Source organism: Candidozyma duobushaemuli, assembly GCF_002926085.2.
Source record: "Candidozyma duobushaemuli strain B09383 chromosome Unknown E_B09383, whole genome shotgun sequence".
Taxonomy (NCBI): Eukaryota; Fungi; Ascomycota; class Pichiomycetes; order Serinales; family Metschnikowiaceae; genus Candidozyma; species Candidozyma duobushaemuli.
Genome location: NW_020289900.1, coordinates 896,184 through 913,669, shown reverse-complemented (window position 1 = coordinate 913,669; position 17,486 = coordinate 896,184). Strand labels below are relative to the sequence as shown.

The window sequence follows — 17,486 nt, the reverse complement described above, 5'->3', positions numbered from 1 at the left end:
ACAGCACCTCGTTCCGGATATGAATGACTATAAATACAGAGAGAGAAAGAGACTTGCCGTGCAAGAGATGCTGTTCTGTGAAATCGCCTATGCAACAGGGTCCAAAGTGGTACCCTTCTTGATGGTGGCCCAGCCGATCAAACGCCAGTGCTTGTCGATACGTCTGGACAAGGCGATCTTCTCGTTCACCTCGGTACATGCTGGAGAGGTCAACTGCAAACGGGCCATATCGGCCTTGACGGCAACCACACGGGCACCAGTAGCAGTGGAACCAATGTTGACCATCAACACCTCGCCAGTTTCCAAGTTACGCACCTTGGCGCCCTGTCTCTGGCCTTCAGTCTTGACACCCAACAATCTTCTCAACAAGAAGTAGTTAATTTCGATGTCAGTGTAGATGGAGGGAAGGTGGCCCTTGGCACCGACAACCTGACCGACCAATCTGTCTGCTCTGCACAAAGTAGGGTCGACCTTGGTACCAACACCGATCAAACCACCGGGGACAGCAAACTTCAAGTCGTTGTGCTCGGCAAAGAGGGAAACAATGTTGGAGAAAATAGGCTTGCACTGGATCTTGCCGCTGTCGTCCTTGGTCACGATACCAGGTCTGATTTCGATCTCGTCGCCAATCTTGAAAACACCGTTAAGAATGGAGCCACCGGCGACACCACCCTTCAAGTCCTCGATCTCGGCACCAGGCTTGTTGACGTCGAAGGAACGAATGACAATCAAGCGAGGAGAGGCCATGAAGTCTCTTGGAGGAACAGGGATGTAGTCGCAGATCAACTGGTTGACAGCGTCGATGTTGTACTTCAACTGGGCAGAAATAGGCACGATGGGAGCGCCGTCGGCGATGGTACCTCTGATGAAGCTCAAAATGGACTTTTGGTGCTCCAAGGCAGATTCCTCTCTCATCAAGTCGACCTTGTTCTGCAAGATGATGACGTGGTTCAATTTCATGATTTCGATAGCGGCCAAGTGCTCGGAGGTCTGGGGCTGTGGACAGCTCTCGTTACCAGCCACAAGCAAAAGAGCAGCGTCCATGACGGCGGCTCCCGACAACATGGTACTCATCAAAATGTCGTGACCGGGACAGTCGACAAAAGACACGTGGCGGACCAAGTTGTAGCGGCCCTCGCAGCCAGGAATGTCACATTTGGGGTGGATCTCCTTGTCGGACTTGAACGAACGGTAGCATCCTGGAGCAGGGCACTTGGGGTCGCTGCATCTGTAGATCTTGGCGTTGGCGTAACCCAACTTGATGGTAATGTTTCTCTCCAACTCGTCCTTGAAACGAACGGTCTGCACGCCGGAAATGGCACGCACAACCGTGGACTTACCGTGGGCCACATGTCCAATGGTACCGATGTTGATGGTGGCTTGTCTGTTGATGATCTCGGCCGAGGTGGGAGTCAAGGTGGAAAGATCCACGTCGTCGGGCTGCTCCGGAAGACCGCCTCCTTCTTCAAACTCTCTCTGGGCAGCCTCGGCATCGAACTCGTCGTCCAAACCGGCAAAAGCCACCTGCTTCTTCTCCTTCACTGGAGCCTCTGTATCAGGCTCTTCGCCGCCAGACTCGACGTCGTGCTCGTACACCAAGTCATCGTCTTCGGGGGTCTGCGACCCGATCACAATGTCGGGCGTGGCGTTTTCGATATCGTCGTAAGACATGGTGGTGGTATTAGTTGGTGAAGAGCTCTTACTGAGAATTTTTCTTTAGGGTGTGCACGACCCACGTCTGGGGTGTTTCCAGGATTTGCAGCCCGTCCGGGGGAAAAGCCCAAAAAAAAAGAATGCTTATTTAATTCGATAGTGCTTTACTTAATTATTTGTAAAGGTTAGACGTTGCTCGTTGCTTTTTGCTTGGGGGTTTGACGTGATTGTGTTTCGCAGCCAGTTTGGTCGTATGAGTGGTAGGGCTGTTGAATGTGGAGACTGAAAAATTGGACATGACGGGGGAAACTGAAGGCAAAAATTTGGTGAATCATCTATTTTGACTTTCCTGTTTATTCGATGTTCATTCTAGGGAAGATGGACCGCTGGGGGTTCGTGACAATTGGGGACTGATGATTTCGCAGCCAGTCCAGCTGGTCCAGTATACCAACTACGTGCATTTCTGCATTCCCGCTTCTTTCATATCCTCTTTGTTCCTTATGTCTAGACTTCTAGTCTATGCTCAGAGGCAGCCATTCGTCTATAATCCAGCCGCCCAGGCGTCAAAAGCCACTTCGCCGCCGGCTGTCGATGGCTTCCTCGTTTTATTTATACACATCAGAAAGTCAACTCAACACTTCTTCATGATGAAGTCCGCCATGATCGGACGATGGTCGCTCATGTAGACGCCGCCAAACTTGGAATGAAGCATGCCGTAGCCACGGAGCTGAAGCAGGTACCCGTCAATCGAATCCAGACAAAGCGTCTCCAGCGCCTTGACAGTGTGTTGGGGTGCAAATATAAAGTCTATGCGCTTGGCGTCCTTGAGGTAGTTTCCTCTGAACCCAGTCACCGAGTAGTCCGGATGACCGTACCAGTTGTAGGAGGATGTGATGGTGTGCACGTCCGTGTACTGCTTGCTGATGCTCTTGTAACACTCCTCGTTGGGCTTGGCGTTGAAATCACCGCACAAGAACGACGGCCATTCGTTGACGCTCGACATCTTCTCCATAAGCAACTGCACCGACTCGTCCCTGGCCATCAGGCCCTTGTGGTCAAAGTGGGCATTGAAGAAATTGAGGTAGGTGCCGCTCTTCCTGTGCTTTATAGTCACGTACGTGGCGCTTCGTGGGTACTTGGCGTCCCATCCGACCAACGGCCTCCTGGTGTTCTTCTCATTGAGCCAGAAGGTGTCGTCGTAGACCACGTCAAACTCGTCCTCCTTAACCAAAAACGGCACGTGTTCGCCCATCTCCTTTCCGTCGATTCTGCCCCCACCGTAGTATTTCCACTGGGACCCAGGCTCCTCTATCATGTTGAGCCCGTGCAAGATATCGTCAATCTGGAACTTTTGGGCCTCCTGGAGAGCTACAATCATGTTGGGGGCGTAGTGGGCCCGGATCGAGGCCACCACCATTGTTTTTCGTGTTTCCCAAACGGGCTCCCCTAGTTCTAGCTTGTGGGTACCACCGTTCTTGATGTTGTGGGAGTAGATGCGGAAGGGCAACTTGTCGGTGAATTTCAGGTCTTTCAAGGCGCCAATCTTCGGGTAGCTCTTGGCAGGCACCTCTGGGAAGGTCGTGGGGTCTGGGTACATGCCCATGCCCAAGGATAAAGAAGGTTCCAAAGGCACCACTGTCTCGTGATCCACGTCGTTGTACTTGTTTTCCGGTCTAGGCTCGAACTGGTCGATTTCCAGCGTGTCACCCAAAAAGTCGCTGACGTCAGCTTCATCTATCTCGTCAGGCCTAGGGTTCAGAAACCCAGGCACGTTCTCTGTGTATGCCTTAACGCTGGTTAGAAAGCCGTTGGTGATTTTGTGGCTGCTTCTTTGGGAAAAGATCAACACTCCCAACACCAACACCACGGCCACGGCCACGGCGAGCCTCACTCGTTTCACTACTATCGGGCCCATGAAGAAAAGGAAGTTGAGGTTGGTTTTAAGTGAGGTGGATCTGCGCGACCATGTACACCAGCCAAGATGGTGGATCCGATCCGCCTGAGTAGGAAGTTTTTTTTCTTGGATGAAGGGGGAGGGGGTGTGGGGGTTGAATATTTGAGGTTTTGTTTTTACGAACTATTTGGATTTTATTCGTTTGGGACTTGTTTGTGGTGGTTGTAGGCTGTGGTTGGACGCGGCTGCATACGGTGCTAAATGGTCGATGGAAGCGATAAGGGTAGGGGTTTTGGGGAAAAGAAAAGGTGAAATTTTGTAACTGTTGTTTTTTGTGGAATCTTGAGATTTGGAGTTTTGGTGGTTTTGGATATTTTGAGGTAGCTGGTGATCGTCGGAATGGTGTCGTCATGGTTCCTTGGCATACCACTTTGGCTGTCATGGACCCTCATAGGATCATTATGAACATCGTAGGATCAGTTGGAATAAGCAATATATTATGAAATTGCTGCTTCGATCTTGGAGTTGCCAAAAACTCAAATTTTGTCTTTGTCGCCTAAAATGATGTTCCTAAACGGTAATCAATGAATGTATGAACTGAGGTATCTCCAAAGGTAGTTAGAGAAAGCACTCACACGGAACGCTGAATTTTAGTTTGGTACGTGTTTTGGTCTTAATTTTTGAAATGCTGCATTAGCGTTATCATAAGTTTTGCACGAATATATGTACTGTAAGAATCTGTATAGCCTTACACTATGGATCCGCAAGGTTTTGATCAGTGGACGCCTATAGTTCATAGACTTTCATGTTAGATTTAGGAACACCTCCCAGAATTCAATCAAAAAGTCGTTTTGTCGATTCTTACAATAATCAGAATACATCTTCAAAAGACTCATGCTTCTATCCTTTGAGATGGCTGCGAAAAGTTATCCACCACCCATTCAGGCCATCCCCACAATTCTCAAATATACCTGTCCGCAACAAAAGACGAATTTCTCTTTAAAACTCCTTATCCATTGACACGAAATTTATTTAATTGCAAACCCTTTTTCCTCATCAGTTACACCAGGGTGCATCCTTCTCGTCCTATATCTACATTACCGCGCGTCGCGTTGTTGATATTTCAAACCACCTTCGAAACCCACTCATCATGGACTTCGATATGCAAGGCTCGCTCTTGTTTCAGCCTCAAACACAGCCAGAGGAGCCAATCAGAATCGAGGATTCCCTCCTATTTTCACAAAGCCAGCCCCACGCCGATCCAGGCTCGCCGCTTCACTTCTCACAAGCTCCTCTAGAGCAGGATGACTCTGAAAACAGGCCAGAGGGCTCAAAGGAGGTGAAGTTGTTCAATGGAAAGAGGATTTTTCTCAAGAAAAGAACACCGCAGCCCGTCAGCGTGGACTACTCAGATACCATCCTAGACATGGATAAGCTCCATGAACAGGTCGAGAAGAGAAGAACGACAAGGGATGCCATAAACGAGGTGAGAAAAAGCAGAATCAGCGAAAAGGCAAACTCTTCAGTTGCTCAAAGCGACAGCGGCATATGGACAGAAAAGTACCGCCCAAAGTCCTTCTTTCTGCTCTGTCCAGCAGGAAACGAGCGTCATTACCGTGCCATCATGCACTGGCTTCGACTCCGAGAAAAAGAAAAGAAAGTTCTTCTAGTTCACGGTCCCCCTGGTGTGGGCAAAACGGCAGCTGTGCATGCTCTTGCTGACCAGGCCGGTTACGGTGTCTATGAAGTGAATGCAGCAAACGCCTTGGACAATGACCGTGGCGACAGCTCTTCGAACGCGTATTCAAGGCAGCTCGCAAAGCTACGTCATCGTATGAGGATTGCTCTTACTTCGAACGACGTGACGTGCATGGACAAGCCAACTTGTCTCGTGATAGACGAGGTAGACTGTGCCGCCAACGCCAACGACGTGGTGAGGGTGATTTCGGAGATTGTCAACTCGAGAAAATTCAAACTTGCTAGACCTATTATCTGCATTGCGAACGACGCTTTCTCAGGAAAGGCCATGGAGAAGCTACGTCCGCTTTGCGAGCTCGTGGGGTTCAGAAGACCTGTGGCCACCGCTCGTTCAGGTCCCGGTAAAATGCAAAGAGTGAATGTTAGCGCCCAAAAGACCGTCAAGGAGCACTTGATGGAGATTTCAAACAAGGAGGGCCTTCAAATGGACAGGAAGGAGATTGCAGATGTGTTCGAAACATGTGAAGGTGATATGCGTGCTTGCATTAACCAAATGCAATTTGCCGGCCGCAGACTCGACAAGGCTCTTCACCTCGGAAAGAACAATGGTAACTACTCATCGAAGGATAAAAATGTGTCTTGGTTTGCGCTTGTGGATAGGCTTTTTGCAAGAGACCGGTATCTTTCAAAAGACGAAGACGCCTTGGATGTCTACGATATGCTTTTATCAGGAGAAGGCAACTCATCCGCTTCACTTGACAAAGTCATTCGTGGATGCTTCAATCGGTATCTTGAGGCAACTCACTTTCAAGACGACTCACTCATACGGCCTGCCGAAATCTCAGATTGGCTACATTATTACGACAGATTTCATTCCCGTCCAGGTGGAGACCCAGCTGGATACTCTACGCTAGCACCCCTCAAGTTCTGGTCGCTCTTCAGTGAGATCGATCCACCTAGAAATCATGAAACAGTGATCGTACCCAATGCAAAAAGCTTGGATTTTGAGACTATGGAGCTTATCAAGCAGAACAAGTCTATACTCATGGCTATCAACGAGAACCTTCCTATCAGCTTGAAGCTCTCTTGCTCCACAAGCTCTGACTTTTATGCATGTCAATTCCTTCCGATGCTTGACATCATGCTATCACCAAATGCCGGCTCTTCACGGGTGAAGCTGACGTTGCGTGTGGGTGAGCAGCGCTTGGTGGAACGAGCCGCGCATATTGTCAAGCTGCTTGGCCTCAGGCTCGAAACGCTGAAGAACATGGAGACAGGAAGTGTATCTCTTGCATTTGGACCAAACTGGGACTCGATCACCATTTTTGAAACAGACGTTGCGCCAGTATTGCTGACCCAAAAGAGCAAATTACTCAACACGAAACGTAACTGGTTGTTCCCTCTCCTCCAAGCTGAATTTGACCTAACCATGGCTCAAAAGGTTAAACGTGTTGCCCTGAGGGTTGCTCCTACGGCTCCTAAGCCAAAGCGGCCAAGGAAGCAAGTGAGTGCACCAGACTTTTTTGCGAAGAAGAAGTCGGAAAACGATACCCTGGGTGAATCAAAAGCCTCCGATGATGAAGAAGCCAAGTCACAAGAGGATGCGAATTCCGATCAGAGCAAGCTAGACCAGGAGGCCGAAAAGTCCGCCAGAATATGGGTCAAATTCAACGAAGGTTTTTCTAACGCTGTCAGAAAAAACATTGGCTGGGTTGACCTCTGGGCGTAGATAATCTCGGGAAGAAGTCTGGACAGTGGCTGCGAAAACTACTGCGAGAAGGTTGACGGCCCTGGAAGAAGGTATCGTGCCAAAGACTTTTTGAAGTTTGTGAACTTTTGAAAGATATTTTGGGGAAGTTAGTCGGATACAAATCTGCCCGAAGAAAAACGCTTCGGCTTCTATTGACCTCCCGACCTTGACGAATCCAGCACCCTGCAGCAGTATAGGTGCATCTCGCCGCGCGCGTTATCAACATCAAGCTACCAACTTCACCTACTGATCATTTCACTTGAAACATGACATCCTACATCACAGGGCTCCTCCTGAAGATCCATATGCCTGACGTGTCAGGCCTGGCCATTGCAAATGACAACACCAAAGCCCCCTCCATCAATTACATAAGCATGTATAGTCCCGAGCTCGTGCTGCCCAAGGCCGAGTCCTACGAAGAACTACATAAAATGATTCTTTTTTTCGCCGATCCTTCGAATCAAATAGACAAATCCACCCAATTGAGTCTAGTCGGGCTCATCCGAGGGTCCTGTTCCCTAGCAACCCAGTTTAATCCGAAAAGCGGCCCTACTACCATAAGTGTGGAAGGAGGTGCTATAGTGGTTGTGGAAGTTGAAAAGGGGATATTTATGGCTTGCTCCTTGGCCTTGTCCACAGACTCGGACCTGCAAAGAAGACTCGTTGAGATACAGATAGAGAGGCTCCTACAAAGGTTCCATAGCTACTTCAAGATTCTACACTATCAGGCCGAAAGCATGTTTGACGGCAATTTCCAAGAGCTGCATGGCCCAATTCTCGAGGATTTCTACATGGGACTTATCAATAATTACAACGAGGGAATCTTGTCGAGGAGACTTAAAAGAGCCTTGATCTGGCCTAACTCGCTCTGCTACCAGGGCGTTTTCCTGTTCTTCCCAAGCAACTCCTATAAATCCCTGTCTGTGAGAGTTCCTGATTCTCAAAGACCCGATCTTGAGGCAGTCTGGGAGAAAGCGTCAGTAAAGCCTTCTGCAGTATTTGTGGCCAACTTGGATAAGACCATACCTAAACGAGAGGGTCTCATCTACAAAAATCCCGGGGATATCCATGGCGAAGCTGTGCTTGAGGTGTACAGATTACTCGAATTCTTCTCGTACCATGATGCGCTTGATAGCACGAGACTTGGTCTGAGGAGGATGTTCAGGGGGATGTTTTCAGGTGGTGATAGTAAGGATGTTTCGCCACTGCCTGAAGTAGACGAGACACTTCCGCTTCAATTGGCCCAAGCACGGCTATGCAGCTTCTTCATCCTTCTTCCCTAGCCCAGACGCTTGTGGTGCTGCCGCTCTCTACAACACTAGATGGTATTAAGTTTCTTGGACTGACTGTGAATGAGCAGCTTCCGTCAACGTGGATTCCGTTCTATCGTGGTCAACAGCAACAAGAACAACAAGAACAATCACAGCTGCCACTGCAGCATGAGCCATCACCTTCAGAACATTCCTCGATTACCTCCCTGGAGCCCAAGAAAGGCAAATTTGTAATGGGGCCAGATGAAGACGGCAATATTTACCTGCTTTTAGTGTACTTGCCTGTCCTGAAGAATGGCACCACCACTATTGAAGAGTTCCTGGTGGTGGTGTACGTCGAGGATAGCATATTGGTAACCCTCATCTACGAGTCTAGTTTCCAAGAGCTAGTCATTCCTAGTTTCTTTGAGGAGCTCAGGATGAATGTTTGTGAACCAGCATTGGAGATAATCAACGATTGTGTCGCCTTGACTGCTGGCGGAATGACCCTTCAAAGCAGCATTTCCTCGTTGCCGAACCCCGTGAACAATATCATCAGCGGGAGAAACGAAAACAATGAATCGAACGAAATAGACAGCGACTTTTTCTTCATTGTCTACGACACGAAAGATGGCTCATTTCAAAGCTCGCTTCCGTGGCTTCCTCAAGACGTTCCTCAAGATATCGGGAAGGAGATGGCGCAGGTATCCTACCAATACCAGAATGCCTTTTTCCATCTCCATGATCAGCTAGCGGACTACTTTGTCGTGAGGGAAGCGGGGCTGTTGTTTCAAGCTGGTGCTGTCAAAGAACATCTCCACAAGTACTCAACCAACAAGTACAACGACTGGCTCATGTACTTCATCAGACACCGCCACAAGTCGATCGTGATCATACGCAACTACAACTCACGCCACAAACAAAAACCAAAAATTATTCCTAAAGACATTCGGGACGCCAGCCTGTGGACATCCTCGGTGTATGATTACGCTCATCTCGGGTTCCTCGACAGCTTGGGTGACGATGTCAAAGTGTGGCTCAACCTCCGCTCTGAAACCGAATCTACTTAGTGTTTGCCCAATTGAGAAACAGATGAACGTCCTTGGCAACAACGCCGTTGATGGTGAGCTTAGCAAGCCATTGTGGTACGTTTCCTCCAGCATCTGAGCAAGTCGTCATATACCACCTGAGGTCACTTGTCTTTGGATCAAAGGTGATATATTCCACCGACGTGTACCTTGCAGGAACGAAGGCCGGCTCCTTTGGGTTTCCTGGAATTACCGACGGATCTACCGCCAAACTGATCACATAGCCAGAATTGCCATCTTCGGCTCTGAGAACATGCACCAAGTTGCAAAACTTACGTTTCTTCAATGGAAACTGCAAGTGATAGTACAACTCTGCCAAATACGCCACACCCTCGTATCCGGGAACCGTATCACCGAGATCGTAAGGATGCACCTTGAAGTCGGCTAACTCCTGGATATATCCGAGCTCATACAGAGTGTGAGACTCGTCGAGCAGGGAGGTGGAGCCAAGCACGTACTTGTCCAAAACATGGAAAAGATGTTTCCGAGACTTTGCATCAAACTGCTCGAATCCATTTGCACGAGCAACCCAATAGTCGCCGTTGAATTCCTTTGTGTGGATGTCCACACCGACATCATGCCCCTGAGGCACTGAGTAGTTGTAATGGCCTGCCTTGTGCCATTCTGGGATCTGGCGGGCAATATGTTGTGCCTGCTGAAATAAGGTCAACGATGAGAGGCCATCAATGGCCGTCAAAGGTGTCAGATTCATAAACAAACGGGGTTGGTTTCGTTGCTAGGTGCTCACGTGCGAAATGGTTGCAAAATCTAAACCTGCATACGGTCCCGCTTTGATATCGCGAGCGCCAGCGGAAAGTACTGGGGCGTGTGTGGTCAGTCACGTGATCAAAAAAAGCGAACCCAAATTGCCTCATCAGTGGCGACCCAAGCAACCAGCTCAACACAAAGAAGATTTCAGAAGGAACCAAAGAATCAAATATCCATGAGAGACTCTAACTATAGGTCCATCACAAACAATAGGGCCGCGGTGACGATCACCACCAGTCTCTACGACCGGCGGGCGCTTGATGTGACCGCTGATAAACCACTCGTCAACTCCCTCAACCACTTAACATACTTGGTATCATCGAGCGCAAAAGTCAGAGAAACACTTTCCAACGACGGAGGCATCGAGAGGCTCGTAGAAATACTCCACGAGTGTCACAATACTACTTTCAACGCCCAAGATAACATATTCAACTCGGAGAAAAAATTACTCACGGCATGGAAATGGACTTTGGCGTTCCAGTGTCTTGTTTTGATCGGCACAGGTGGCACTGAGAAGATCCGCCTGAAAGTGGTGGCGGCAGGTATGCTTCCGATTATTGCAACGGTTTTGGATAACTACATGAGTCTTCACGAAGGCAGCTTAGTCCCAGCTGGCGCCACACCACCGGTTTGCCCATACATGCATCCCAACGCTCAGAACGGGCAGTATATGAATTTTGGTGAAGGCGGTACGCGGCATCCCGATTTTGTAAGAAGAGAGGAACTCCGATCTCGTCAGGATCTTGGAGAGCTCAGGCCCCGTCAGGAACTTGCTGACATCAACACCCCAACGGCCTCAGCTGTTGCTTCTGCTGGTAACGCGGCTGCTGCTGCAAACGCTCTCCAAAACATGGAACTTGGGGAAAATACAATGAGCCAGCCACAGCTACCGTATGAGCCTAGAATGACTCAAGCGGACGCTATGGCTCGCATGGGAGGTTTACACATTAACAGTCTTACATGCGAGGATTATGAGAACCTCACGGTAGACCAAATGCTCCGGCTAGTACGCTGCACCAATAGCCTTCCTAGTTTGAACGGCCAGGATGCTGTACTTGGTGGCCGGGGCTCTGCCGTGAACAACGACATTCGTCGTCGTTTTCTCATTGTGACCATCCTCAAGAAGATCAAGGAGGAGAAGGAACAAGAATGCCCAGAGCCCTCTTACAGAGAGCCCGTTGAGTATGACATGGACTGCAACTTGCAGTTTCTTTCCGACCTCTATCTTCAAGATGAGCGCAGCACGCATATCACTAATATGATTCACGCGAAGAGCGCACCCAGAAACTTTACTGAGACTGGCGTCGTGATCCCTCGTGATGATGACGTCGTTTGGTGTCTTCAGTTGTTGGCTTACATCTCCAAGTACCCCTATTTGAAGGAAACTTTGCAGAACACTCACACTGTTATAGACATGAGTATAAGGGACAAGAAGCACAAAAGCTTCTCTGGAGACCGGATGAAGGCCAATATAAGTTCTAGCTCTAGCAACGGAGGAAAAGACTTGTCTGCCAATGCTCGTGAAGCTCTTCTAGCACGGAAGGGTAGAATCTTATCTTCTCACGGGCATGACAACAATGATAATTTCCTCGAGCGTTTCAACGCATCCCCATCGAATCTGCCTCAAATGCTGAGTGATTTAAATCTCCGCGATGATAACTTCAACCTTAACGATGACATGTTGGATTTGTACGATAAACCCAACGATCGTCTCACTGAAGATGCGGAGGCAAACGATTTGGATGACGACGGAGACTCCGAAGACAGTGATCATAGAAATAAGGACGATGACGGCGACGTCAATGAGTACTTACTGAGTTTTGAAGACAATGTCACCATGTCGAATCACGATCTGTCAAGTCTTAGCAAGCTTTACGATCAAATCATCGACGCCGAATCCATTGTCAATGATTTGGATAGGGAGATTGCTCTTTATCAAATAAGTGAAAAGGTCAACAAGCACATCGAATCAGAGTGTCAGGCATTGAGCGACACCATCGTCAAGAAGAGAGCAGAAGAAGTCGAGTACCTCTCAGAAAAATGGAACTATGAAACTTATGCTTACTTCGATATTGATGATGATGGCGACAATATTCACGGCGATTACGATATGTCCTTGATTGAACACAAGAGGGTTAACCTTTTCCCTATGGTGGAGAAATTCACTTTTTTGGCAGGCACAGACATGTACTACTGGTCTGGTGTCATTATGAGAAATTCTTGCCGCCGTAACGACCTCAAAGGTGGCGTAAGACAGTGCGGCAACCTCGAATGTGGCAAATGGGAAAGCTACCCACGTGAGTTCAGCAAGTGCAAGAAATGCAAGAGAACCAAGTATTGCTCCAGAGAATGCCAAATGAGGGCCTGGCATTGCCACAAAAATTGGTGTGTCCCTAGTGCTTCCTCAACGTCTACCTCAACTCAGGCTGCCGGTAATCGTCCCAACACCGAAGGAAGAGAGGAAGTTTCATCCCCCATCATAATGACAACGAACAGAGATCTCGTGGTAGCGGTGCCACAATCACTGTCAGAAGAATCGGCTCCACAGATGCCGATGGTATGACTCTGAACACGGATGGCATGCCTCACAATTCAGCATCAGAGTAATTGTTGTGGTGCATCATTTGCTTACGAATTACGTGGACCATGACAAATGCTCTCTCGTTTATGGCGAGAGTCACAGCATCTATTACGCATAACGTACGAACTTCACTTCTCTCAACCATCTTTTCAACATATTTTATACTTGGGACACAAGGATTTCAGGAAATTTCAAAACTATTTGAGTAGGATATAAAAACCTTATTTATTTATTGACGACGAATGGGAAGTCCATGGACGATGGGTGCCGCCCCATTCAAGTATTTGAGAACACAAGTGTCTCTGCCCTTAGCTACGGCACTAGCGATATCGCTTCTTTCCTGAACATTTCCAATCAAACCCCATCTCTCTAAAACATCAGAGCTGAAGGCGTCAATGTCCTTGTCAGTGATGTCCCATAGATTGCTGAGAATCATTGGCGAACCGCAGAGAAGCCAAACCATGATATTACTAGAAGGCTCTAGCATACCATGCTTCTGTGACGCGCCAGAAGAACAACCCATCAATATGGCTGGTGGAAGATTAACATTTTCACCGATACTCTTCTTCAAGAGTTGATTCATCCTCATGTATTGCTCCCCTCCGCCATGACCGGCGTAAACAAAAAGATCAGTTTTGAAAAGATTGCGGAAAAGCTCTTCTTCATTTGGAGGATGCCCTGTTATGCCATTGCTTCGGGGCATTGATGCAAACATCGTCTTGAATCTAAGCTCTGTTTTCTTGAGGTCACCACCAGGGTTCAACACGTAGTAGCTCAGATGACCGTCTTTAAGGTCTGCCGAAGACCGCTTGAGTAGTTCTAAGAGGCAGGTTATGCTTGGGACACGAGAGATAGGTCTTGATCTCAAGCAGTCGATACTCTCCCATGGAAAGTCTGAGCATGTGTGACTTGGAAGAAGTACCAAATGCTGAGGTTGGACTTTTCTCTTAGTGGGAAGAATTTTCCTAATATCGTTGACAAGCTTCCTTTCATCGACAGAAACTCCAAGCTCTGAAGCAGTATACTTTATCAAATCTTGCAAATGTTGGATCTCCAATGGCTTATTTCCCGAGGGCGTCAAATTGAAATAAAGCTCAGTTATAGTGTCGCTGAATTCCAATGCATCCACTGCTAAGCTCTTTTTCCACACTCTTTGGAGCTCGGATTTGAAGAAAAGAAACTCGGTGGACGAGTAATTGGTGAGTTCTAGAAAGCCTTTAAATCCACCTAACCAATTGTTTTCAACATTGTCCAAAACATTCTTCAACTTCGCATCAAGAATAAACCGTCTTTTCCACCAATCCTTCCGTTCATCTTTCGTTCTGATGTTGCGGGTTATTTCCAGGTTGGTGGTTCTATGACTCTTTTCAATAATTTTCGCTAGCTCTTCCATCACTAAGCAGAAGGGCGTCAGCAGTGAGGTACCTCGTTCCAGCGAGAGCCTCAATAACGATGGGATGCTCAGGCCCTTCTGCAATTTGCTCAATATCAAGTCTCCGGATTGGGTGCAACAGTCGATTGTAATGACAACATAGTCCTTGGGAAGAAGCCTTGAGAGATCGCCGAAAAACAGCTCTTTGGCATGAACATTCTTGATGCTCGTTTTCGATAGAGTCGGCATGATTTCGTTACTCTTCTGCTCAGTCTTGTGAATTTGTGTGAGTGACTGGTAAGGGAGAACTCTTGGTAGCTCCAGGAGATAGAACACATCCTTGAGTAGACTTTCTGCGCCTTCCGCTTTAACCACAGTTATCTGGGAAAGAGTGAAGATGCATCTTGTTAGAGTGTTTTGAAGGTCTTTCAACTCCTCAACCCCAAGCTGCTGCGAGTAATCGTTCTCGAGAAATCTGAGCAATGTATCTTTGCAATCAAGAAGCTTGTCGACGATGTTGAGATCTTTCTCGTTTAGTTCATTGGTGAATGTGAGTCCAGACGGAATGACGATTGCACTTCCTTGATCCATGATTGCACTCCTCACGTCCAGAACCTCTTGTCTGGCTGATGCTATCGTCTTTAAAAGTATGGATTGGGGCGACTGATCAGTGTTGTTCTCCGTCAAGACAATGTTCTCTTTTTGAGAAAGAAGATACTCGTATCTTCTTAGGTCGCTCAACACATCCTTTGATGAAAAGGCTTCCATTTGATCGACAAGTCGAAGAGTTTCGAGCAATTCAGACTTGATCAAGGTGGTTTCACACTTCCCATGAAGCACGTAACTTAAAAGGGCGGAGCTCAACTCCGTTGCCTTCAATAAAGCCATGTCCTTTTCTGATGAGATGCGTTGACCCTCCTCGTATTGTAAAGCAGAAGTCAGCGAATCCCCTGTCAAAAGGTATATGTCAGCAAGAGCAAAGTGAGCCTTGGCATTTATCAAGGAATCTTTGAACGAGTGATTAATTTGATCCATTTCCAGTATCATGTTAACCGCCTCACTCAGACACCCGGCCTGTTTGGCAAGCTCGAAGCCCTCCTTGTAACAAGTCAATAAGAATCGGACAGTCTCGTCTTTTAAATCGCATGCTCCAGAAAGCTTCTTCAAGATAGACACACCAATCTTGATAGCCAACTTCAAATTCTTCAAGGCCAGGGCAAATCTACCAGTGTTGTACTCGAATTTGGCTGTCAAGTGAAGAAAATGTGCGTTGAGTAGAAGGCAAGATATGGTTTGAGTGAGCGGCATCGACTGATTGGCGCTGAGACTGAATTCAGGTTTGCAAGCGAGGAATCTAGTAATCTCTTCAAACTTCTCGCCGGCTTTTTTGGCGTTGTAGGTGAAAATGAAATACTCGAACTGATGTAATTTCCACTCGACAAGTGACAAACTTTCGACAATCATCTTGGAATCAGCCATCTGTTTCATCAACCTGCCAGCAGTGCTCAATTTAGATGGAATCTCCTCATAATTTCCAAGACGTAAGCTGCACTTTATCGAAAGGAGTTGTAAAGAGAGTCGCATATCAAGGGATATGACGTCGACTTCGTCCAGCATTTGAAGGAGATACAGCGCAAAGGCGTAGTGGCCGCCATCAAATAGGCTGCGTGTGAGGGTTGTGAAAGTTTCTAACTCGATATCATCAAAAGACGTACTTTCAAGCCAGGCTTTGACATGGGTACCGATGCTAGCGAGAATTGGCTTCACCGGACCGGCTATGGTTTTGAGTCGATTGGTGAGAATCGCAGCTGTTAGAAGTCTATCAAAAGTGGTGGCCGGCTTGGGTAACGAAAGGAACACTTCAGTCACTTTTTCAGCGTTTAGTATGCAAAAAAGGGTTGTCGAGCTATCTTCAATGGGAAATGCAGAAAAGAGGCCCTGAACGGATACCACATTTGTCTCATCTATCGATAAAAGTGTCTGAAAGAGTGTTTGTCCTCTGGAGTCATCACTCATTGCTAGGCTCGCGATTGCTTCTGAAAGACTGTCCAAGCGGTACTTGGAGAGGTATGCAAGCGACTTGAGCACACATTCTGGAAGGTTTCCCGTAGTGCCCTGTAGCACACTGCCTTCTGGAAACTCATGGTCAATTAGGTAGCCAAGTGTGGCATCCAAAGAATGTTCAAGCTGCCTATTCATCAAGAGACAGTTTAGCGTGAGTTCTCTCAATCCTTGTTTCTTTCTTTTCTCCACAGAAGGCGGTAAATGATGGAGGCCCAATAGGAGCGCTTCACAGTTTTGATAACTATTGCCGAAACGAAAGCACGAGGAGACCATTTCGGATTTGTCTTTGGCTAGGACCAAAGCAAAAGGTAATGCCCGCTCGAGTAGAACTTGAAATTTGTGATTTGTTGAGAGCTCTTTGGCGAAGCGAGTCACACAGTCTATGAAGGTCTCTTTGGAAGGCATATCAATGCCGTCGAATGCAAGAAGTATGTTGTCGAGTACATCCACACGATTTGCGGTTGGCCGGAGTGAGCCGAGTTTGTCAATTACCCTCGAATATAGCTTTCTTGGGGGAGAACCGGGGAGTCTATCTGAAGCTCGTGGAGCACATGCTGTAAGGGGTCGTTGGGGGCTTGTTCTGTAGGTACCAGTTCTGGCTCAATTGATGTCCTGAGGTCATCAATAAACTCACCCTGTGCCGATTGAGGCACCTCAATCTGGACCTCTGGGTCTGCCAACATGGAGAACTTCATCTGGAGTAGCACCCATTCTTCTCTATACCCGCTCAATTGGGCCAGCGGGGTCTTCTGACGCAAAAAGTCTATGATTTTGAGGAATCCCGTCGCCACCTTGCGCAATCCAGCATAGTGCTTCAACGATATCTGACCAGGGGCCTTCTCGATCCACTTCACAATAGACCCAGTACGCGTCAAAGACGATGCAATTGTGTGGAAGATCGAGATGCTGAAGCCGTTTTCACCCGCAGCAATCAGCTGCAAGTTCCCAGAAACACGCTGGAGCAATGTCTGAAGTAAAAGGATATGGTACGAATTCACCAAGGTATGGTCCAAATCACCAAACACGCCATGCAAAAGACTCGATAACGGCACCTCGCCAGATCGAAACCGGCACTCACACAATCCAACAAACATCTTCTGAAGCTCCTTGTATGCCAAATCAATCTTCTTTTCGTGGACCATGCCCACAATCAGTCTGTGGTGGGCCTTTACTGCCTCTCTGAGGTCCCGAGGCAGAATGCATTCATAACCATGGGTGAAATCCTCATCCTTCAAGCGCCTCTCGTATTTAAATTCCTTCAGCAGCGCCGCTTTTCGGGGTCGGTTCGGCAGAATCTCCGTCAAGGCCATGTTGCTGCAGATTTGTGTTGCAACCGATTCGAGGAGGTATGTTTACGTACTGCACGCA

General features: G+C 47.8%; 7 protein-coding genes across 7 annotated transcripts; 3 read left to right on the top strand and 4 right to left on the bottom strand. All coding sequences in view use genetic code 12, as the record gives it.

The window, feature by feature from the left end:
• Positions 1–87: 87 nt before the first annotated feature.
• GCD11 (translation initiation factor eIF2 subunit gamma) lies at positions 88–1,671 on the bottom strand (the record flags this gene model as incomplete). Its single annotated transcript, XM_025483071.1, has 1 exon — positions 88–1,671. One exon carries the CDS (start codon positions 1,669–1,671, stop codon positions 88–90), a length of 1,584 nt encoding a protein of 527 aa, XP_025338014.1.
• A 613-nt stretch (positions 1,672–2,284) lies between these two features.
• Positions 2,285–3,568, bottom strand: CXQ87_004633 (uncharacterized protein; the record flags this gene model as incomplete). Its single annotated transcript, XM_025483070.1, has 1 exon — positions 2,285–3,568. The coding sequence occupies one exon, from the start codon at positions 3,566–3,568 to the stop codon at positions 2,285–2,287; it is 1,284 nt and encodes a 427-aa protein (XP_025338013.1).
• A 1,129-nt stretch (positions 3,569–4,697) lies between these two features.
• On the top strand, positions 4,698–6,974 carry CTF18 (Ctf18p; the record flags this gene model as incomplete). The annotated part of the gene is made up of 1 exon (XM_025483069.1): positions 4,698–6,974. The coding sequence occupies one exon, from the start codon at positions 4,698–4,700 to the stop codon at positions 6,972–6,974; it is 2,277 nt and encodes a 758-aa protein (XP_025338012.1).
• Positions 6,975–7,261: 287 nt separating this feature from the next.
• Positions 7,262–9,230, top strand: CXQ87_004631 (uncharacterized protein; the record flags this gene model as incomplete). The annotated part of the gene is made up of 3 exons (XM_025483068.1): positions 7,262–8,209; positions 8,257–9,132; positions 9,207–9,230. The coding sequence occupies 3 exons, from the start codon at positions 7,262–7,264 to the stop codon at positions 9,228–9,230; spliced, it is 1,848 nt and encodes a 615-aa protein (XP_025338011.1).
• A 77-nt stretch (positions 9,231–9,307) lies between these two features.
• CXQ87_004630 (uncharacterized protein) lies at positions 9,308–10,045 on the bottom strand (the record flags this gene model as incomplete). The annotated part of the gene is made up of 1 exon (XM_025483067.1): positions 9,308–10,045. One exon carries the CDS (start codon positions 10,043–10,045, stop codon positions 9,308–9,310), a length of 738 nt encoding a protein of 245 aa, XP_025338010.1.
• A 231-nt stretch (positions 10,046–10,276) lies between these two features.
• Positions 10,277–12,708, top strand: MUB1 (Mub1p; the record flags this gene model as incomplete). The annotated part of the gene is made up of 2 exons (XM_025483066.1): positions 10,277–12,510; positions 12,555–12,708. 2 exons carry the CDS (start codon positions 10,277–10,279, stop codon positions 12,706–12,708), a joined length of 2,388 nt encoding a protein of 795 aa, XP_025338009.1.
• Positions 12,709–12,911: 203 nt separating this feature from the next.
• Positions 12,912–17,428, bottom strand: ESP1 (separase; the record flags this gene model as incomplete). The annotated part of the gene is made up of 2 exons (XM_025483065.1): positions 12,912–16,622; positions 16,670–17,428. 2 exons carry the CDS (start codon positions 17,426–17,428, stop codon positions 12,912–12,914), a joined length of 4,470 nt encoding a protein of 1,489 aa, XP_025338008.1.
• Between the last annotated feature and the right edge of the window lie 58 nt (positions 17,429–17,486).